This window comes from Neopsephotus bourkii, unplaced genomic scaffold, assembly GCF_033783945.1.
Source record: "Neopsephotus bourkii isolate Nb327-2 ecotype Australia unplaced genomic scaffold, CSIRO-AGI_Nbou_v1 NB_333, whole genome shotgun sequence".
Taxonomy (NCBI): Eukaryota; Metazoa; Chordata; class Aves; order Psittaciformes; family Psittacidae; genus Neopsephotus; species Neopsephotus bourkii.
The window spans coordinates 1,619,320-1,642,259 of record NW_026900839.1 but is presented as its reverse complement, the minus strand read 5'-3'; the positions used below and the strand labels follow the sequence as shown (position 1 = coordinate 1,642,259).

At 52.6% G+C, this 22,940-nt stretch overlaps 1 protein-coding gene across 5 annotated transcripts in view; it reads left to right on the top strand.

Moving 5' to 3' along the window:
- The window catches only part of CASZ1 (castor zinc finger 1), a 280,280-nt gene that overhangs the window by 153,747 nt on the left and 103,593 nt on the right, over nt 1-22,940 (top strand). For 4 of the 5 annotated variants that reach the window (XM_061347954.1, XM_061347957.1, XM_061347951.1 and 1 more), the window contains one exon: nt 22,735-22,820. Coding sequence is in view for 1 of the 5 variants with exons in the window: in XM_061347957.1 (XP_061203941.1) it covers nt 22,817-22,820 (4 nt within the window). In the remaining 4 variants the exon portion in view is untranslated. The remainder of the gene's footprint in view (nt 1-22,734; nt 22,821-22,940) is intronic. The other variant, XM_061347952.1, reaches the window with a different exon arrangement.

The following is a 22,940-nucleotide window of genomic DNA, read 5'->3' as shown; positions in this document are numbered from 1 at the left end:
GTGGCTGTACTGGTTGGGCTGGGGAGGGATGCAAGCTGGAGGGGCTTGGCATGCAGCGGGAAGGAGGCCCCGGCTCATCCGAGCGTGCCAGGCAGGTAGCTGGTTGCCCTGTTTCTCCTTGGTGTCTGCTAGTCTCCGAGTCCTGGTTCACAGCTCCCTGCAAGCCAGGGATGGAGGAGATCCTATGAAAATGATGATATGTGACAATCAGTCACAGCAATTAGTGTTTTGGTTAACAGGCCTTTTTTGTTTTCTCTCACCCAGACAGAATGTCACAAATAAATCCTCGCCTGCATTTGCATATTAATTGGATCGGAGACGTCAAGCATCTTTCATTAAAGAAAATGATCTGCATATTTGGAGACATAAAATAGTTATTTTGATGGGTTTTTTTCATAAGATCAGGGGGTGGGGGAGGAAGGTGATGGGAGCAGTGGAAATTGAGGTAGAGCAAAGGCAGAGAAAGCAGCTTTTGTGCTTAACCCCTTGTGGCCCAGAGCTAGCTGGTGCCCAAAGGAAAAACAATGATATAAATAAATAACTGTCGGGGCTCCGAGCTTGCAGAGCACTGTATCATTCTCTCCATAGCTTTGTTCTTAGGACCATGCTGATGGTGGGTAGTCAAAATGCACTTCCAAAGCGTCTTCCCCTGCCAACTCTGCCCAGCCCCAGAGTTGGGTTGTCACAGGGTTCTCCTTGTCATCTGTCTTTCATGACATCCTGTTGGCTGCTCCGTTTCCAGTGTCAGACCTGTTGGTTGGCAAGGCTGCAGGATCCACGTGCTGTGGGTGCCCGCAGTGCCTGAAGCAAGCAGTAGCTACCAGAGAACCACTGTGTGCCCCGGGGGAACACCCTGGCCACTCGGGCAGTGGGGCTGCTTGGGCAGTTTGGCCAGGGAAGGAGATCCTGGTGTTCAGGTCCTGCTCCCCTTGGCTCCAGCTCAGGTGAGTGAGGTGCCAGAGGGCTGGGGATGGCTCTTGGCTCCCTGTCAGCTGGCACAGCTGTGACCTGGGTCTCCATCAGCTCTCCCTGCTCTTCCAGAGGCAGTTCTTCTCTTTCCAGACAGGCCATGGCAATGCCTGTGGGGCACGTGGGGATGAAGATGTGAGTTGTGGCTTTTCATTCAGCTACCCAGGGGTAAGGCATCTGTTCAAACCATGGGCCAGCTTATTCTGTCTGGTCTGTGACTGGTATAGCGAGCCAAAGGCTTGATTTGAGGCAGGGAAAAGCCCTTCCCAGTGTCCCCAGTCCACATCAGTGTTGGTGTACATGGTAGGTAGGAGGGTTCACACTTCACCTCCTGATTTCCACCCTTACTTCAGACTTTGAGTAAGTTTTCCCTTCATGTTGGCAGCAGCAACAGCACAAGATGTGAGGAACTGACCCTCTGCTTTTGAAACCGGGGGGTTTCTGTAGGCAGCATGCAGTGGCTTGAGATGGATTTTGGCCAGGACACTGAGGTTAACACTGCAATGGCATCCAAGGGTACATTGCCATGAATGTAAATGATCATGTTATGGCAGCTGAGCAAGTTACAGCTTGTTACGCTCTGTGGTGTGGGACCGCGAGCATGCTCCTCGCCCTGTGCAGATTCCAGGTAGAATGTGTTAACTTGAAGGTGCTATTGCAAACACGGTCTGAGGGCTGGGTTTTCCTCCGAGTCACCACAGCCTCAGTGGCTGCCCTTGCCCCACAAGTGATTTGAGGAGCCAGACCTGCTCTCATGGAGGCCTTCATCACCTGAGTGTATTGCTCTGGTGATGTGGTCGAAGACCCCCTCCAAGCTCATCTCACTGCGGTGTCCCCTGGCCCCAGGGGTGCTTGGAGGGGAGCCTGTGGAGGGCTCCCTGCCACTCGTGAGCAGTGGCTTGGGTGGCAGAGCTTTAACCCTGCATGGATTTTCTGCTCTCCATAGGAATGCTGCCTGGGGTTGCGTCAGGGAGAAGGTGGTGAGAGCCAGATGAGTTTGCAGTCATGGCACATCATCCATGGCATGCTTTGCTTGATTCTTCCTCTAAAAGCTAACCTAAGTCAGAAGGACCCCATAGGACATCTGCTAGGGTCAGTTTGAGGATTTCCCATTCCTGTGCTTTAGAAAACAGGGGATTTGGTTCAGAACTCCCACTGAGCTCACTGTGGGGCAGCCTGGCATGAGCAGACCTCTCTGCTGCCTCATTTGCTCCAGGGAGTTTCCACACACAACAGACACGACTCGGGTCTTGAAGCTGAGAGTAAGGGCAAAGCAGAGGCTCTGGTTAGACAAGTACTCCAGAGCCAGTAATGCAGTGTGGGGGCTGCTGGAGTAGGTTTAAGGAAATCTGCTGGGAATAGATGGAAGATAATGTGCCTTATCAGAGCGCAGGGAGCAGGTCTCTCTGGGCGTCTGAAATGACTGCCAGGAGGTGGGGAAGATGGTACAACCCAGAGCATGGGAGTGCTGGTCTGGGGACACAGCTGCTTGTCTTGGCTCTACCGTGACCCATCTAACCTAAAACAAGTCATCAAGAGATGGAATTGGCTCTCTCAGCCTTGATTTCCTTTTGTCTGCCCCCAGCCGCCTCGGGCCAGGGGCTGTCCCAGCCTCAGCATTCACCTGGTGCACAAGGGGTCAGAGCTGTTGTATGTCCATAATGGAGGGTGTAAGCTTGCCTTCCCTCTGCTTGGAATCGCAGCAGGAAAGGCTTTGGCATATGATAGACCCTTCAAGGCACTCTCTTCAGCAGAAAGGTTCCTCTCTCAGTTCTGTTCTAGATGAAGGGGCTGTGTTTCACAGCCCTGCACAGCTTTGTTTCACAGGGAAGCCTGCAGTTAGCCCTGGTTCCTCTCTTCACCCCACACATCGAGGCGTGTTGCTGGGTCTTTTTTCAGTAATCCTGATCCTAGGAAGCCATCAGTATCCAGGGAACTTTATCACACACACTCGAAATAACCCAGAAAGCTGCCAGCCCCATATTAGGGAATGAATCCCTGTCGGAAAGTAAAGTGAATGCAAAATTTATTGACAGGCCACTGTGACTGCAGGCAGTGTGTGACCCAGCCCCCTCCTTTACCTCCACCCTCCCCATGAACAGCAACCCACAAACCCTCTTCAGTCCTGCAGCCTTTATATTTAGCACGTCTGGGTCCCTCGTCTCAGCTCCCAGCACTTGCAGGGCGCGCAGGAGCCTTCCCAAGGGAATGAAACACGAACTGTGAGCAAAGAGGTCTGCACATTGTGCTCCCACCTCCCCTCAGCAAGTCCTCAGTACAAATGTAAATACTTAATGGAGGAAAAAACCCCAAACCAACAAAATCCCAACACTTTTCAGCCTAAAAACACTTTTCCTGAGCTCAGATTGCGGCAGAGCTTTGCTGTTCTCATTGCTCCGGCTCAAGGCAGGATGATTTTGGTGGTTTAGAGCAGGAGATGTACAGGAACGAGCTCCTCCTCGGCTCTGCCAAGGACGGTGCTATCTCAGTCAATCATGTTAATCTCCAGTGACTAAGTCTCCCCATTTGTAAATCTCTACCATCACTGCAGCCTCCAAACGCCTTTCATGTCTGCTGGGGAGTTTCCTGGAGAGGTTCATGGAGCTTCTGGTTGAGTGTAAAATCCTCCTTGAAGCAGGCATTTGGGATACTTGGTTGGGACTCTGAAACAAAAGGTTTTGTGTATGGGTTTTGTTCCTCACGAGGAGGGGGGTAGGCATTCAGGAATGTCTCCTGTGAGATAGCATGAGCTTAGGCGTGCGTTGCTGTAGAGCTGAAATGTCGCTGTACTATATATGTATTAGGTTCTAGAGAAAAGCAGCAAAGTGTAGGATGTGCGGTAGCACTCGTGTTGCACACGGGAATCGTTCCCTTGCAATTCCCATGGGAGGCAGGTAACTGCAGATTGTGCAGTATGGAAAGGTTCAGACTCAGACCATGGCCACCAAGCGACTTTGTATCCTATCAGCATTCCCCCTTTCCTACCAGCCCGGTCTGCTTGTGCTGCTGTTGGGTTCCTTTGGCCTGGGGGCCCCTCTACTAGAGGGAAAAAGAAGCTGGGCAAGCAAAGGGAAAGGGAGCACCTTGCAAGACATTATATTCACCAAAGAATGACCAAAAGGCAGAGACCCCAAAAAGACTCAGTAGAAACTTATAGTTTGGTAGATAGGCAATAGAGGATGCACTTGATCTGCAGCCCTTTCTCCTCTCTGCTGAGATAGCCAGAGGTAACCTCTGTGCTGGTCAAGGTGCCAGCAGCTCTTGGGTAGCTGCAGAGCCCAGTCCCCCCTCTTTGCTCCAGCAGAGGACAGCCCTCATCTGGAGCTGCCCTTTGTTCTGTTGTGTAGCATGGACTGACTCTGTCCTCGCTCTTGCTTTACTGCAGGGAACTTCAGAGAGCTTCTAAGCTCTGTCCTGACTTACCCTGTTGGGATGGAGAGGAGCATCAGCCCTTGGCCAGCATTCAGGCAGGTGACCTCCAGATGCTGCTGGCACAGCCACGTGCAGGGGCTCAGCGTGCTGGGTACCTGTCCCTGCCTCCCTAACAGCTTACCTGACACTTGGGATGGGCGACTTCCCTCTGAGTGAGCCATTCCTATCACCAGGACACGTCAGCACTGTCACAGATAGGTTATTTCTTCCAAACCAAGAAAACCAGGAGGGTCAGGGAGGTTTGCTGCTGGAGCATGGGGGCAGCTGGCTCAGGGAAGGGTTACATGGGAGAAGAGAAGAGCTCAGCTCTGAGGGCCTGCTTGGTCTGGGCAGAGCCGCATCTCCTGAGCAGGAGTTCCTAGCACAAGAGGGTTCTGTGGTTTGTGGTGTGTTCAGCCCAGTGGACGGGAACTACAAATTTTGTCCTTCAGCAGTCGGCCGGCCCCATCAATCACACCCAGACACCATCAGGAAATGATTCCAAATCAATTATAATTGCTCTTCATCTACTTCCTTTGTAAATCACTGATGTTTCGCTGCAGATGCCAATGAAGCAGGGGTGCGACAATCTCTTCCCTCAACTTCATGTGTGTGTGTGTCTCAGGCCCACCTATTGAGTTCCTTGGGATGGCCCTGCCATGCTGAGAAACAGAAGGTGATGGGGATTGAAAAGCATCAGCGTGTTTCATTGCTCCTGGAAGCAAGGGATGGGAAGGAGGAGGATGCTGTGTGCTCTCCACATCCCTAGGATTCATCTGCAGGTGGGGAGAGGGGGTGTGAGGCAGAACCCAGCCGCCAGCTGGTTCCAGTGGCTTAGTGACAGGCAGTGGAAGCAGAGATCTCATTTAGCTGGATTAGGTCCTAAAACAGCCTTTCCCAATGGGATCCAGGTGGAGTTTACCAGACAGGTGTCCTGTCCTATTCATTCTTTTTCTCCTTCCTTTCTTCCTTTGTTTCTTCTTCTTCATCTCCTCCAGGCTTGATTCCTTAGCAAGGAGAGGTGCTAGTGTTCCAAACTGGATCTGAAGGGGAGTGCCAGTCCTAGTTAAGGCAGTGGAGACCTGGTGCTGGTTGATTTCTATGGGATCGGAACATTTTGAGCTCTTCTGTTGAAATCTCAGTGGCACGTGGGATGGGATCAAAAACCTTTAGGGAAGGGGAGGTTGGAGACTGAAACACCTTTTAGGAGAAGGGCAGAAAGCCAAAGCAGAGCTGCTCCTTTGTGGAGGAGGAAGAGAAGGGTGAGGAGACCGGGCATGAGGTGGGATTGTGTGTGTGTGGTGGAGCCGTGCCAGCGGATCCCATTTGGCCTGTGCAGGAGCAGTGGGAAGCGCATGTGGATGTGGGGGAGCCCGGCCAGGCAGGAACGCGCCAGGGCAGGCGAGGAGCGACTTCCAGGAAGGCTGATTATTTTATGGAGTCCTCAGAAGTCCAAAGTTATGTGTGTTTGTTAAAGTGCCGTAACGCTGAGTTTATTTAATGTGGTTTTAACTGCCGCACGCTTTTATAAATCAAAATAATTAAAAATAATAAATTTGAAGGTTAAACAACAGCCTGCGCTGTGGCGGGGAGGAGAGGAGAGGAGAGGAGAGGGAATGTCTCCGGGCTGTGTTTGCGGGCAGGGAAGCTGGGGATCCCGGCGGCTGCGGTCTCGTTGCACAGGGATGGGGGCAAAGGCAGTGCCAAAGTCCAGGCTGCCGGGTCTCTTTGCACCCTCTCAAGGTGAGGAAGAGCACATCCGAGGGGCAGTGGCAGCCCCAGTTGTGTCTTCATGACAGCCCAAGACCTCTGGTTCTCCTCCCCTTCTCCTAGTTTAAAAGCACCTACAGACACTTGGCTTAGCCATCCTCCTCATAGGATTTTCCGGCTATCGATATTCTTCTCGTTGCAGGGCATTTCTATTGATGCCACATCTCGGCTTGCATTATTTACACAGAGCTATCGAATCTGTCCCAGTATCCAGGACAGCCTGACAGAACCCAGCCTCCCTCTTTAAAGGTTAAAGAGGCTGGATCCCCTCGTAATGTGGGCTCTAAAGAGCCACGTCCCCTTGCTCCCCCCCCCCCCTTTCATTTTAGCTCCAAGAGGTTACCCTGAGGCGCCTGGGACTGGGAACTGGAGGGTGCTGGAGAGTGTGTGTGTCTCTTTAAATGCTCTTTGTGTCAGCGTGATAAGGAATTTGATGGCTTTATCAGAAATACCAAAGCTTTATTTAGCAGGGTGAGGCGAGCGCCACTCGGCTCCACACAATCTGCTGATAAATTGGGAAAAAAAAAAGGGGGGAAAAAGAAAAGGCATTGGGGGGAGGAAAGTTTAAACTTTCCCTGGATGCATTCGGGCATGGACCAGCTTCCAGGGATGTGGAGTGGGGCACATTCCCTGCCCGCCTACAGCGCTCTGGATGGTGAGGCCACGTGTGGATTGGTGTCCTTGCTCAGACCAGAGCTCTTCTGAAGGACAGGAGTAATGTGGGTTTATCCCCTTTCGTCTTTTGGTGTCCCCACTGCTCACCTAGTTGTAATTCTCACATACTCCCATATCTTCCCCCCAGTTTGCTGCGTGTTTCATCGTCCTTTTCACTTCTGCCCATGGTAATCGAGCATTTTTGGATGACATCTGGCATATGGTACATGTTTTCAGATATAAAGAAATGTCTTAGAATTCTTTGTATCCCTCAGGCTGTGGGTCTCAACCAGAGGTTTGGGTTTGGCTGGTCTTTGGGTGGCATCTCCTTTATCTGGAGTCTGCCTTTCAGATTGTACAAGCAGCAAGGTGGGGAAGGAGAAGTGTCTTGTGGAGTCATTAGGCACAGTGAGGAGGGGACTTCTGCAGTGGGACTGGCAAGGAGCTCACAGCTGGAATGACACCCCCACATCCAGTCTCTGTCCCAGCCTGGATGCTAATCCAGCTGCGGGAGGAGAGGTTGACATCCAAGGGGCTTTTCCGCCCTTGGATCTTGCTCTTCTCCCGGTGTCCCATGAGCTGTGAGAGGATGCTTGCCAGTGCTAACTCCTATGCCTTGGGCATACCTCAGAGCAGGAGCAGACTTGGGTAGGTGCTAGTGTGCTGCTCTGATGTAGATTGTTGTGGGGATCCCCTGCACTGAAGGCAAAACCGAGTCAGAGAAGTCCTCCCTTCAGTCCACTCTTGATGGGTTTAGGGAAGATGGTGCTGAGTGAGGAGGGCTGGATGCACGGCCCCATCCTGCTCACGCTGTGTAATGCTGCCCTGCTTTTAACTGAACCTTGACTTGGTGGTTAAATCACAGAACTGGGAATCAAGCCTCCCAGCCTCCTGACACCAGCTCCCCCATGGAAACCTGCTGGCTTCTCCTTGCCCCTGTGAAGTGCTGCATGCACAGGAGCAGAGCAGCGCCCAGGTTTGCAGAAGGGCAAGAATCCTAGAATCAGCTGGGTTGGAAAAGCCCTTTAAGCTTACCCAATCCAACCATTCCCCAGCACTGCCATGGCCACCACTAACCTGTGTCATTAAGGGCCTCATCTACACGGTGTGTGAACACTTGCAGGGACGGTGACTGCAGCACTGCCCTGGGTAGCCTGTTCCAGTGCCTGACACCCTCTGGGGAAGGAATTGTTCCAAATATCCAGTCTGAACCTCCTCTGGCACAGCTTGAGGGTGTTTCCTCTTGTCCTATCACTTGTTACTTGGGAGAAGAGACCTCTTCACTCCATCCTGCTTGCAGGTAGTGGTAAGAACTAGGTGTAGGAAGTGCGTAGTTGTAAGGAGTGTGCAAGGTGTTACAAAGGATGCACATTGCCATGGCTCCACCAAGGTCACAGGAGTCGTGCTCCCTTACTGCATCAAGTCTGGCCCCACATTTCTGTGGCACTTTGAGATCCAAGGCAGGAGGAGCAGGAGGCAGACCCAGTATTCCTCCTGATCTATGTTTATCATTAACACATGGCATCTATTATATATTGGTACCATGTTTCGTTGTTGATCGCGTGCCTGCAAGCAGGCCACACACACTGTGACAGCCCTGGTCTCTTCCTGATCTCGTGCCTCCACACCTTTTCTTTCCATCCTTCTGTTCGTTCTTGCTCCTCCTCTTTCCTTTCTCTCTTTCTTTTGATTTCCCCCTCTCCTCGGCTTGCACGCACGCACACACACACAAACACACATACAAAGCCCTTTCACAGTTGGATCATCTGTTCTTGGCTCTCGCCCACATCTCTTTTTGATGTGGTTTCTAGAGGGTTTGGGCCAAGTCCCCCATTTCTCTCCCTGACATCAGGAAGCCTGCTGCAGCCTCTGATTCCAGCCGGATCTGGTTAACTCTCTCTTAGGAAACCTTGCCACCTACCAGAGTAAGACTGGGGCTGTGAGCCTGGCGGAAAAGGAGAAAGAGGACTTGAGCTGCCCTAAGTTACAGCCTGACGTTCCGGACAGTTACTCGTGATACACACAGTAATGTCCCTGAGCACAGAACAAGGTCCTGACCTGATGCAGCATGGAGCTGCTCCATTAGATCTGTTTCCCTTGTTGGGGTTTAGTGCTTCTCCTCCGCAAAGCTGGCTGCAGTGAGTCTAGGCTGGGCTGTGGCTCTGCTTTCAGTTTGGAGCTTCTCCTAAGGATGTAAAGCACCCACAATCTTGGTCTCAGCCTGGGGCATCTTTTGGCTTGCTTGAAGCCCTGTCTAGTGCATTGCTGTCATTGTAGCTACTGTATGGGAGCACGGCCTGTTCACTTGACACCAAGAGAGAACCATGTCCTGGGAAATGCATCCCTCAGTCCTACAGGTGATTCATCCTCCTTTGGAAGGCAGTGTGAAGATGGTGTAATTGAGCATATGAGAGAGTGAGTTTAGAAGAGGCTTAACAGCAATTAGGTTAGGTGACCCCTCTTCTCTGGGAGGTTTCAAAGATCCCAGGTCATTTTTGGGTACGAGTGCTCCTGGTGTGGCTGCTCTGCGGCAGCACAGCGGCTGCATCGCATCTGAAGTGCGTTGGAGTCCCCTGGGGACTGCTGTTAATAGTTGTGCTTTCAGCACAGAGCGGGTGGATGGGACAAGAGGACAGGGCAGGGGACACAGCACAGCCCACTCAGCACCCTCCTTGTGAGCTGCCTGCTCAAGCTGCCCTTGTGGCTTGACTCAAATCTGGTGAAGTCGACAGCAGAACTTTCACCAGCCTCAGTCCAGGAGCAAAACATTTTCAGACAGGTCAGTTCCAGGGCCAGGGGTGGGATCAGGAGAGAAATACCTGGAAGTTTGCTTTAGTAAAGTGGGGAGGGAAGTGAGAGTAGATTGCTTTGGGCATGGGTAATGGGGCATGGAGACCTTGCTGACTCAGCCAGCACCGCCAACTCCATCCTGGTCACTCAAGCTGTGGCTGCTTGTCCTCTTGTCTGAAATGAGCCCATCAGCTCAGCCTGCTCCCCAGCAGGCTCATGTCCCCTGCCACAAAGCATCTTGCCATGTGGCACTAACTGGTCTTTGCTGGCCACACCAGCCGGGAGCTGGAGCCGGAGGGGCTGTGGAGCCAGGACCCCTTTGGCTTCTCTTGCAGCTCAGTGATGAGATGGAGGCAGTTTTCCTGCGTGCTCTGTGCACGCAGCCCACACACAACCTTTGTGTGTGCTGCAGCTGGGGATCCTGGACTGAATTTGTTCCTTTCTACAAGGAAAACGTGAATAGAAAGGGCTAAGATGCCTTGGGCTCCCCCAGCGTGGGCCTGGGGTGCTGGGACAAGCATATAGCTCCTCCCTGAAAGTGGCTAATAGAAATCAGTGCTGATTAGGATTAGTCCAGCCAGCACTGAGCTGGCAGGCTGATAATCTAATAAAAATTCCCAGGATTGGTTTCCTCTGGGGAGGATTTGCTGGACGCGGGAGGAGCAGGATTAGCCCAGCTGTGTTAGGGAAGGGAGGGCAGCCCAGGGTGGGCAGGGGGGAGCGAGACAGGCAGCAAGAGTAAGTGGAAGTGACAGGGTCAGGCCGGGCCTTTGTCCTACAGCCTGATTAGAGAGTCTGCCCCCAGTTTCTTACACTTTGGGATGTTGTCGGACAAACTGGAGCTTAAATCTGTCAGAGCGCGGCAGAGATTGGAGTTGACATCCCGGGAACATATTCCTTGCTGTGCAGAAATCCAGCCCTGCTGGGAAAATGTAAAATGCCCATCCCAGCCCCCTCGGAGCTCAACTTCTTCCTTCAGCTATGATGGGCGGTTGAGGCTGAGCAGCAGAGAGGCCTGTCCAGAAGCAGGTATCTGCCATGAGTGCTCCATGTCCAGTTCCAGACTGGTCTCTCCAGCTTCATCCCCTGATGGAGGGGAAGTCCTGGAAGGCAGATTCTTGCTCTCATGCTCAAATCACCAGGCTGTGCTTGATGTGGTGACAAAGGTACCCACCATGTGCGAGTGGGAACACAGCAGGAGGTCCCTCTTCCTCCAGGGAGTCTCAGGGTGGGCAGAAAAGCTCCTTTGTAGGCAGTGAGGAGGCCTGAGGCTGCAGGGAATGAAGATGCCAAGGACTCCTTTGGCTGCTGTTGTTGAGGAAGACCCTTAGTAGGGGAGGCAGAGCAGGGAGGTCTTTTCCAGGCAGCATTAGCCAGACCTAAGCTGTGCACTGAGGAACGTGCTTTGCAGTGTTGCTGGTGTTTTGGCAGCCCTGAGCATACCTCAAGTTGCTTGGGGTGTGTGTGGGGCAGTGCCCAGGAGCTCCTGTCAGCCCTCATCCGGCTGCACCCTTGGGTAGCGAAGGGAACCCTTCAGCTGCAGGGCTCTGAGCCTGCAACCCCTGAAATGGCTGTGAAAAATATAAATAACCCTGAAAAGTGCATGCCCGTTCCTGTAGTTTTAAAGCAAGAATATGCAGTGGGAAGAACAAAGACTCAAGGGTTTCACCTAGGTGTTGCGCAAGATGAGCTGTGGGTGATTTCAGCCATGTTCTGGTGCATCATCTAAAGGTGTCCTGGCAGTGTGCTCTGGCTTCCTCAGCTGCAGTGTTTAATGCTCCCTAGACAAGGTAGGAGAGGAAAGAGCCCCATAATCTTCTGAATTCATCCTTTAACTCTCACCATTGCTCCCTTCTGTTCCTCTTCAATCCACTTGGACTGCCTTTCCTGTTACTTGCTTGGGAAGTTCACCACAAATCCCAGGCTCTTTACGTGTATCTCATCCCTCTGGGACACTGCAGTTGGATAAGGACCCTGCAGAGAGAGACCCTTCAGAGCACTGTGGGGAGCCCTGCCTGGAGCAGGAGAACCAGCACAGCCACTCCAGATGTTCCTGGACACAAAGCAGGAGCTGTATGGGTGCAGACCTCCTCCTGGAGCCTGAACTCCACTGGGAAATGCCTTCAGAGCTCCAGAGGTTGCAGAATGTGTGAAGGGTTTCTTTCCCTTTACAGCTGCCCCTACTGTGGATGGGCTAGAGCATTTCCCAGCTGAGAGCATAGCTCTGGGGTCTGGCAGTTGTTTGGGAAGCACCCCCCTAACCATCAACTTCCACCCCAAAAAGAAAGAAAGAAAAAGCCCCTAAGATGAATCCAAGATAACTAAATAACGAGAGCACTGTCCTCTCCAGGCTCGGGTAGCTGCATATATGATTGTCAACTTGATGAAATCCCCCCGGATGTAATGAGCTGATTTTCTGCTGTTAATATTGCATCTGCTGATGAAGGATTCGTTAGGATAATGGAACGAAGCTAAAATATAAATGACTCGCTGTCAAGAAGCAGCTTTTGCTTGTGTTCTCCTGACAGTTCCTCGGCCATGGCGAGGGAGTTTTGTGTGCTCCGCACGCGTTCGCGAGGTGTGTGCCATTATTTGGTGCTGCAACAGGGACACACGTGTCAGCACGTGTTCCCTCCCAGCCATTCCCTGGTAGCCTGGAAGCCCGTGGCATGTGCCCATCCTGACCGGTGCTTGCCACGGCTTTGGGGACCAAACGGTGCTGCCAGAGGAAGTTGCTCCTTTGCTAGGCTGAGGCTGGCAGGAGAGGTGAGGGGAGATGTGCTGCTGGGAGAGGATCTGTGCTTTACTCCGTGTCTTTTTGCTATCTGGCACGCTCCTTTTTCCATGCTGTTTTGTTGCCAGACTTCGGTGGGTTTTCATTCTAAACAAGAGAAATCAGTTGAAGTGTGTTAGAGAGTGGAACTGATTTTTCCTCACAAGGCTTTTAGAAATGTAGAGCATCATTTTCATTGGAAAATGCAAAAAAGATTTTGATAGAAGTGATCTTCTAATTGCTGAGGAGCAATCTGACAGCGCTGCAGAGCTCCTCACGGTTCCACTGTCTGCTTGGAGAGATGGGGCGGGTTTTCCTTGCAAAAAGTCAAATGGAAGGGATTTCAACTTTAAGGCACGTTTCACACACGTGGCCCCAGCAGCAGCTTGCTAATTCCATTCCAGGGCTGAGTGCTTGCATCCAAGCAGGGACACATCTTGGCTATCACAGCAGGAAAACCTAAGAGTAGGTTCGTAAAGTATCTTCCCTATCTTAGACCTGTGCGTTTCCTAATAGCATCAACCAAACCAGAACATTGCCAGCCCCTGTGTCTAAGGCCATTTGGTGTTTTCCCTTAAAATCCATATTTCTGGACACAGGATGCCCGATGAGAATCTCACCTTTCATTGTTTGTTTGGGTTCTTTTCACGTTCCCCACTCTTCTGATTACCAAGGAGAGAAGAAGAAAGAAACAAATCATTGTAATGGCTCAAAAATGAAATTAAAAAAGCCTGGTTTTCAGATCACATTTTTCAGGGGATCAGATGTTGATCTGATGTTGATGAAATCACAAGCTGGGGATGAGAGCAGTGGGTCTGGGTCTCGCGCTGATGCTCCAGATGTGCTGTTCTTCCAGAGGTGTGGGGTGGTGGTGTCCCAGCCCCTCTGACCTGCCCATCTTTGGTGGACATGAACACAAAGCCCTGCCTGGCCCAGCTCGAGCTGTGGGGAGTTCCTCTCGCTGCTGAGTCTCTCCTAGCCAGGAACAGGGGTGGTTTAATGGAATCATTCTTCACAAAAGACCATGAATATAAATGATGGGGGAGGGAGGAGACCCATGAATATGATGCTTGAAATGTTGCATTGAAACATGTTTGATGGAAACCAGCTTCCTGACAAAGTGAACTTCAGAGCGTGTGCCTGTGGCTGTGTGTAACGTCTATGGACCACTTCTGTAACCCTTTTTGTGAGGTCTCTTTGCTCTTCCTCATGCTGAACACTGCATGGGAGAACATTTTGAACTAAAACATTGCTGTCCCCAAGATATTTGGCAGGAAGAAGAATCCTTTTCTGAGCAGTGTTCATCTGAAGCAAGCATAAGGAAAGGAGGGAGGTGGTGGAGGCACTGGAGACGCAGTGCAAGGGACAGTGAAGTATGTCCAGGCCTGGCTGCCCTGTCCCCCTGGGATCCCTATAAAGGCAACTCTGCATCAGGACCCTGTTGTGCCAGGAATGGCAGAGCAGGGAAGCTTCCCAGGGGTCTAAAGTTATTCCCAGTGGAAAGGTGGAAAGCCTTTTGTGTTTGTGTGCTTTCCATTGCCCAAGTTTTAAAGTCCCAGACTCACAGAGGAGGAAGCTGGTGAACAATTTGCCATTCCTTTGCTGCCTCTTGGCAATAGTAACAGCCAGTCCTGGGCAACTGAAAGTCATGAGCTGGGCTCCAAAAATGTGAGCTCATCCCTGAGGTTTGGAGATGCAGGTAAATGCCAAAGGGTATGACATTCTTGGGCTTGTTTTCTGAGTCCTTCAGCCTTCCCGGGCTTTTCCCTGTGGAATTAACCTTGGCAAAGGGGAGGAGGTGGGCAGGGAGCTCTGACCAGCGTCCTTCCCTCTTGGCTTCTCCCAGGCTTTTCATTCCAGCTGCTTAAATTGCAGAGAGCCAGACCCCGAGCCAACATAAAGCAGCACAGCTCCATGGTGTCCACAGGGCCTCCCTGATGCACACCCATCGGGCTCTGCTCCTGGCATCAGGGAAACTCTGTTGAGGATTTTGGTTGCAAATTCGAGCACTGCTTGGCTGGGATGGAGCATCTGTGGTGCAGGACAGACCCCCTTGGTTCTTGCTGGTGTTGGGCTTCCAGCCACCAGCCTTGTGGGGAATCAGAATCCCTGCCTGGTTTGGGTTGAAGGGGATCTTAAAGCTCCTCCAGCTCCAACCCCTGCCACGGGCAGGGACCCCTTCCACTGGAGCAGCTTGCTCCAAGCCCCTGTGTCCAACCTGGCCTTGAGCACTGCCAGGGATGGGGCAGCCACAGCTTCTCTGGGCCCCCTGTGCCAGCGCCTCAGCACCCTCACAGGGAAGGGCTTCCATAGATCTGACGTGAACTTCCCCTGTTTCAGTTAAAACCCACCACCTCTTGCCCTGTTGCTACAGCCCCTCATGAGAACCCCTCTCCCCAAATCCTCCCTTTCTGTTTCTCCTCCGTTTCCACTCTTGTCCAGGTACCCCCAGTGCCTTGCAAGCTCCATCAGCTCTTCCCACACACCAGCTCTCTTGAGCCATCGCTTGGAGCATTTATGTGAGTTTCTGTGTGTCACACTCAGGTTTTTTTCTGGGGTCCCCTGCTTCATCATTATCTTAATCACTGTTGTGTTAAGTTTCATGCTTCCTTTGACCTTTATTTTTGGCCTGGTTATGCTGTTTATCTGCCTCTGACACTTGTCCCCTGGTGCTATTGCCAGGGAAACCCAGCACAGAGGCTTTTCCCTTTCCCCCCACCCCCTTGTCCCTTTCTGTTTAATTTTTTTTCCTTTCTTTTTTTTTCTTTTCCTTTCTCTTTTTCCTTTTTTTTTTTTTTTTTTTTTTTTGTCTTTTAACATGGTTTTCCTAAAAAGTTTTTTAATCAATCAAATTTGAGGCAGAAAATAGGCTTGGTCACGCCTGGTCCTTGGGTCGTGTGACACTCACTCAGGGTCCTGACAGCTCCTCAAAGGGGGCACCCGGGATGAGGAGGGAAAGGGGGGGGGATGGCAGCAGCATGATTCCCGAGGAAAGGGCCTGTTTCCATGGCACTGCTCCCACCTCTCCGCCATCCGCCAGCCCCGACGTGGGCCTGGGGCTCTTCAAAAGGGGCGTTGGGAAGCGTGTGCGTGCGTGTGGGGCTGGGGAACAAAACGGGAGGCGCTGGCAGCTGCCGGGGTTCTGTGGGGAGCTCGTGGGGAGCCAGCGGGGCCCCGCATAATCAGGAGCTTTGCATAAATGCCCCGTTTTTCATCCCCATCCAAGGCATTTGCTCCGGGAGAGCTGGGAGCCCTGATGTGGAGGGGTGCATCCTGGTGCGCATCCCTGGTGCGCATCCTCCGCGCTTGCTCTGCTCCTGCTACACCCTCCTCTGCCCTCCTCTCTGCAGCTCGGCCAGTGCCTGGTCTGCAGCTCATGGCTATGGTAGAGGGGAACATGAAGCTGGCCTCATGGCTATGTCCATGGTGCTGGCTCCTACCACAGCAGGATGTGGTCTCTCCATGTGCCTCGCCATCCCTGTCGCTTTCCCCTCAGGTCCCTCCTGCTCCCCTCACCTCTGCCTCTCCCCACCCTGCCCTAGGAGACCACTTGCCCTTCTGCAACCTTCATCCAAGGCTCCGTGCTGCGGGGTTTAAAGCCCTTTTCTTCTCTCTCTTCTTCTTTCTCTCTTCTTACGCTCTGCTCCCTCCTGTCCTCCTTTTCCCCATGCCCTTTCCAGTTCTCCATTTGTGCAGGGTCTTTTGCTCTCTCTCTTTTTTATAATTAATGATTAGTTTTAATTGGTTTGCTTAGGCAGCTTGACAGCAAATTAGCAGGAGCCAGCCCAGGGCTGCTGAATGCCAAGTTTGGGGACTGCTGTGCTTTACCCGTGTTGGGCTGGGAGGTGAACTCCTTGGGATCCTCCATTGGCACCTCTCCTGCTGCACTGGGCAGTGCCATGGTTCTGCTGTGAGGTGAGCTATGGGGCCTTTCCTGCTCCTGGATGCCATCAGGACCAGCAGTGGATTGGGATCTGCAGGGCTGCTGTCTCCCATCCCTCTGACCTGTGCCAGGCTCCAACACTCCGGAGGTTTGTGATGGGCACTGAGCTGCAGGGTGGCTCCTGTCCCCTTTCTACTGCCCAGCACTGGTTTTCCTCCTCCTTTCTGCATCACCTTTATTGAGCTGGACTGGGCTATGCTCAACAGGTTTGAGCAGAGGGGGAAAGGGTGAGAGGCAGGGCAGGATTTCCCTGGGGAATGCTGTGCCGAGGGGGAGTCCTCAGGAGCAATAAGCAGGCAGCTCTACCCAGTGCTAAAAGGCAGGTAATGGGGATGGGGTGGGAAGGGAAGGGGGGCTTTGCTCTTTTCTTCCTTCGCACTGATTTCCCTTTGCTTTGCTTTTCTTTTCTTTGCCTCTTTTATAGCTCCCATTTTTCTTTTTTATGAGAGAGAAACTGCAGGGTTCTCCCAGGGCTGGGAAGAGCACTCGGTCCCAGGCTGCTCCCAGCCAGATGGAGGGGAAGAGGAGGGGGGAGGCGGGCCTGTAATCCTGTCAGGAGAGTTTTCCTGGTTCAAGAGGATTGGGGATGGAGTCTAGGACATTTGACCGTGTTTCTTAGGGAAGAAGGGGCAGACCATGACCTATTTGGGATGCTTCTTACCCTCATTTTCAGCACAAAACTTTGCTGAGGGCCCTGGCAGCCCTGACAGTGAGTGGATGTGGTTGTTTTGATTGTGCTACTGGTATTGCCTTGTAATGGCAGCCGAGAAAGGGGGAAAGAGGAGGTAACGGGAGCTTCGCTCTGCTTCTGCCCATGGGATCAAGCAGGACGTGATAGCTGGGTGTGATGTGTGGACTCTGTCCTGGGAATCTTGGGATGTGCTTCAGCTGTCCCTCACTCTGCCCTGTTGGTTGTGTTGGTTCCTCTCCTTGTCTCACCAGCTTCTGCCCCTGCTCAGGACGAGCTTGGGCCAGTCTGGGGACATTTCTGTGCCACTGCCCCATCCCTTCACTCCTGAGAGAGGGGGTGAGCTGCATTCCTCTTGGCATCAGTGCCCAGGCAGGGTCCATGGGTCCAGAGCCCAGGCTGGGCTCACAGAGCAAAGAGATGCGGTTTGTGTCTGCCTTTTGTTCTAAAACATCTACTCAGCAGATGACAAGGCCCCACTGTATCTATAGAGCAACCAGGCTATTCCAGCCCTTCTGCAAAACCAGGAAGATTTGTCAGGCTGGTGATAGTAGATGGTGTTTCTTGTCCCAGACAATCTTGAACCTTCTCAGTTGTCCTTGCTTTAAGTGTTAATGGATGCTTTTGCCCTTTCTGAACACCAGTCCAACCCTCCAGCTGAGTGTTAATATCGACATATGCCTTTTTATGGGATCCAGAGCACATGTAGAACTGAAATCAGAGAGATCTGGTGTCTTCCTGGGATTTCTGTCATGGAGAAACAGCCTTTTTGTCAGTCACAGAGGTCCCTGCTGCATTCCAGACTCATGAAAGATGGAAGCCAGCACAAAGACGTCTGCCAGCAGATCCGTGTGGTGTTCAGCTGTGAGTGCACTGGCAAACACGGTGCTGTGATACCTTGCTGCAGCCTGGCCCCATTCCCAAAGACTCGTACATTTAGAGTTCACCCAGGTGAGAACACTGGTAACGCACATACAGACTGATGCTGTGGAGCAGCCCCAAGGCTCAGAGGTTGCAGTGCTCGCTCCTCTGTCCCTGTTCAGGACATGCTGTGCACACCCACACAGCTCAGGTGTCGCTCCTCAGGCCTGATGTGACCCTTAAGAGAGTCCTTCTTGTGGCTTTGCCAATGTTTTGTGTCTTTGTTGAGCTTTGGGCCTCTGCAGAGCAAGGTTGGGGATGAGAGATGAGGGGGAAGTATGGAAAAATACCTGCTAGACGGGCATTGAGACCTCATAGCTCATTCCACTTTGGTGTGATCGTGCCTTGTTCTCACAGCTGATGTCCATGCAATAGCAGAAGATGCATTTTGAACTTCCACGTTCTGTGCACTTGGGAAGTCCTACTTTCCTTTTACACCCACCCCCCATCTCAGGAGGTGATTTAAGACCCTTTTCCCTTTCTTGTAGGCTGTTCACATTTCACAACACTCAGTGAGCCAGAAGGGGCTCAAGGAGTTGGCCATACGCTGTGCACCTTCATGTGCCAACAGGACTGGGACAGGTCCAGCTCAGCCTGGGCTGTGTCATCTGTTTCAGTCCCATGTTGGCCAGTGCTGAGGAATAACTCATGCTCAGACCTTTTTGTGCCAGTGAGGCTTGGGCCAGGCCAGATGTGTGACCATGTGCCCAAACCCTGTGCAGTAGTTCCTATTGGAGAGGTACTTGGAGCATCAGTAGAGAGCTTGAGGATGGGCAGCGATGCGGTGGCTCTGTTCCCATCCATAGGGCTCAGCTCACTTGCTTTGTGCCTTACAAAGTTTATTGCTGATACTTGATGATCAGGACAGTTTCAGAAACTGGTAGTGCCACTGGAAGCTCAGGTGCTGCTCAAAGCTAAAGGAAGGCACAGCTCCTTCCTTGTGAGAGAAGCCATTCCTCTCCTTGGTGTCAAAGCTGACCCTTCACGTCTCATTTTAGAGATGTGGGGGTCAATATTTGACTTCTCCTTTGCAGTTCAGGGGATATGGTTCTGAGCAACATGATCTGGTTGAAGATGTCCATGTTCATTGAAGGGGATTGGACTAGATGCCCTTCGAAGGTCCCTTCCAACCCAAACTGTTCTATGATTGTGTAGTTCTTACAGTTGAATAGCAGCTGAGGGTCACCAGCTCTTTCACCATAGAGCTACAGGAGGGAAACTGAGGCATGGAGCTGAAAGATGCCCTTGGAGTTCCTGGAGTGACTCGCTGAGGTATTGTCCCATTGGGGTCTTCAACTGCACATCCCACATGCTGCCAACACAACCCATCATGGCAAATGAAACCAAGGGGAGCGAAAAGGCAGCGATGCCTCTTGCCCTGCCGTGCATTTGGCTTGGCTTGCAGCCCTTCCTCTCCTCTTCCTCCCCTGGCACCCCTCACTGCCAGCACGTGCCCTCATCCTGCCTCTGCCGGCAGCCCGAGCCGGCTCCTTTAAGGCAGGCGCAGCGGGAATTGTGTGCGGTGCCAGCCTTCGCTGCCAGCGCCTCTCCCGCTTCCCCCTCGGAAAGTTTCCTGCCCAATTGTTATGTGCGATCCGATCTGAAAGTTGCTCTCTAAGCTTCTTGTCACATTTTGACTTAATGAAGTGCAACTGGAGTGGGAATTGGGGTTCATCACGCCAGTCTCACTGCGCTCCCTTGTTGTCAGAAAACAGGGGCGGTTGGGGACCGTAATGCAACGCTGCAAGTCGTTATCATTCCGGTCAGTCTGTTTAACACAAAATTAAACAAAGAACTAATTAGTGCCTCATGAATTAATAAATGCGCAGTTGCCGGGTAGGAAGGGGAGGAAGGAAAAAAGGTTGTTGAAGGAAAGATACTGAAAAAGTCGAATTAGGATGTTGTGTCAAGGGGAAGGAATAAAAAAGAAATCCGAGTCCACTTTGGCGAAGAGTTTGGATCCATCGGTTTCCATGGAATAAGCTTCCCTCCTCCTCCTGCCTCCTGCTTGTCTGCTCTAGAGCAGGGCTGAGCAGCAGGCACAGGGAAGAGGCAGCCTTTGTGACTAAAGGGGGCTTGTAAGGAAGATGGGGGCAAACTCTTTAGCAGTGGCCGTTGCGATAGGACAAGGGGTGATGGTTTGAAACTCAACGAGGGGAGATAGGAGGAAGACATTTTTTACACTGCAGGTGGTGAGGCGCTGGCACAGGTTTCCCAGAGAGGTGGTAAATGCCCCATCCCTGGAAGTGTTCAAGGTCAGGTTGGACGGGGCTCTGAGCAGCCTCATCTCGTGGAAGATGTCCACGGGGGGCTGGACTGGATGACCTTTAAAGGTCTCTTCCAACCCAAACTATTCCATGATTTCTTCATAGTGCTCCCCAGAGGCCAGAGCTGGGATCCTCGGGCTGGTAGCCACATCCAAAGAGCTTCATGGCCGGATGTGGGACCCAAGAGGTGTGAGGTGAAAGCCCACCCTTGGAAAGGAGGGAGGCTTCGAAGATGAGCACATCTCTCTTCGTCTGAATGCTTTGGAGCTTTGTACTTTTCAGTGAGGGGCATTGTGTTGAGGCTGGGGTCTGTCTCCAGAAGGTTCATCTCCCTCTGGCTCTGGAAGGAGCCAGCCCTGGTCTCTTGACACAGAGGAAGTGAAAGGGGAAGCCCCATGGAGGAGAGCAGCGAGGCAGCAACGAGGTGGGGAGGAGCAGGAGGGGCAGGGGCGGCAGTGGGGTAAGCAGGGCGAGGGGCAGGGTGAGGTGGCACCCATAGCTTTAGATTTGGCAACACATCGCTCATTTTCTGGCCAGTCCATGATTGCCACAGGAGCAGTCTGTAATCCCAGATTAACCATGTCCCAGCGGCGCTCCCCCTGCTCCCTGCCCCGTCCGTGCTGGCTCTGCCTGCTTCCCGCAGGGAAGGATGCAGCACCGGCTGCGCTCACAGTGGAGCTGGGTGGGTGGGCTGTGCTGATGCCCACCCAGCCACCGGCCCCGCTGTGCTGTGCCATGCTGTGCCATGCCACGCTGCGAGCTCTGCTCTGGTGCATTGTCAGGCAGGGAAGCAGGCAGAGCTGGGGGAGGGAAGAGTCCATCTTTAAGAGGACATGTCAAGTACAATTAGCGTTATCTGTCTAAATATGTACTGGGAACACAGAATACAAGAGGAGGCCTGGCTGGCTTTAATGGAGACATATGCAAGGTCATATTGCCTCATACAATCCCCCAATCTGATTTGGGGATTACACATTCTAAGTAAATTGGCGTTATTCCTCTTGCATCATTGATAAGCTGCGGCCGAAAGAAGGGGAGTGAAAAAAAAACAAGAGAACAACAAGTAAAAACTCAAACCTAAGAACTGACCGTGCACAGGGCGAGGGAGTGGAGCTGGGAACACGGAGAGAGTTACAGCAGAGAGCTGGGAAGGGAGGAGAGAACAGGAGGGAGGGAGGGAGAAAAGAACAGGACAGAATGGCAGAGACAGCGATGGAAAGAGCAAGGAAGAAAGGGAGAACAAAGGGAAGAAAAAGGTGGGAGAGGGATGAGAGAGCCAGAAGGACAGAGGGTGCCAGGGTGGGAGAAGGACCTCGAGTGGGGGAGCTGTTACTCCAGCCGTGCCCTCAGCCTCCTTAGCACCAGGATTGGAGTGGGGAAGGAAGGACCCGGCTGCTTATGCACCTTCCTCACCCAAGGGGCTCCCTGCGCTCTGTGTCCATCTGGGATATGTCACCGGCTCCCTCCCGCTCTGGGTCCCAGCCAGCGCCAGGCATCTCTCTCTGGCGCAGCGATGGTGTGAGTGATGGGAGGAGGCGTCCACACGCACCCAGCACCGGGGCCCCAGAGCCAAGTCCCTGCCCCTTCTGCTCACCAAGGGGCTGAAGCAGGTCCCTGCAGGGCAGAGGGAGCTGTGCTGGGAGCTGGTGCATGGCACAGGGCTCCTGTGTGTGGCCTCGGGTTGGTTTCCGTTTCCCTGCCACATCCCGGGCAGTTGCGATGGCTGCGATGGCACGGTTGCAAAACAGAGGCTGCAGGAGTGGGCCAAGCACCCGTGCCATGGTGCGTGAAGGCACTGTGTGCTCCCTGCCACCTCCCGGCCCTGGGAGAGGGAAGTTCCTGTCTGGCTGGCCATGGAGCTCCCCATCCCACCCTGTCGGTGCAGCATAACCCCCTGCAGAAATCTCAGGCACGGCTTTTGTGCTCTGTCACATTTTTGGAACATATGGCTTTAAATAATTCAATTTACTTTTCATGTGTTTTGCTGTGACTTGTTTTCCCCTGTCCCTTTTCGCTTTCCTCCTCACTCTCTGCATTCTCCAGGAAGGAAGATGCACAGATGAGTGGATAAAGGGGTTCAGTGGGACCCAACCCTTCACCCCATCATCTTGTGCCCTGTTGGTGTGCAAGGGAGGCCTCTGCCTTAGCACAGTGGTGAACCTCTGGGAAAGAGGGGTCAGCAGAGGAACTGGGAACGTTGCAAAGGGAGAGATTTGGCATGGAGCAGAAGGCACCTTGGGTGTGTGGGCAAAGTATGGTGCGGATACCTGGGAAGCAGGATTCAGGCCAGGAATAGCTGCTCACTCCATGCTAGAATGTTCCCAGGCCTTGTTAGGAGGCTCATGCCCAGGGAGATGCAGGAGCACTGTGTGTCTCGTGGCGTGCATGGCACCACATGGTGCAGCCAGGAGCAGGGAAGCACTTTGTTCCCGTGCAAAGTCTGAATGCCCCATGCTGGTTCTCACCCCGCTTTTGTGAGTGTCTGCACCCTGCCTCTTGGTTACATGTGTCCTGTGCATTAACTGGGTCCTTTCTCTTCCCTCCCCAGGATGAAGTGAATTTAGAGCTAAAAACGAGGCAAGAAACCAGGCCTTGAAATCTCCGAAAGGTAGGAGAGACTTCAGACTGCAATGGGTATGTCACTACGCCCTCCTGGGTTCTCTTTTCCTCTGCGTGTCTCGCACACTTTATGGCTTGCTTATTGTGGCTGTGTCTGCACTGGAACTTCTGGCACCGGACCATTGTTAGTCATAA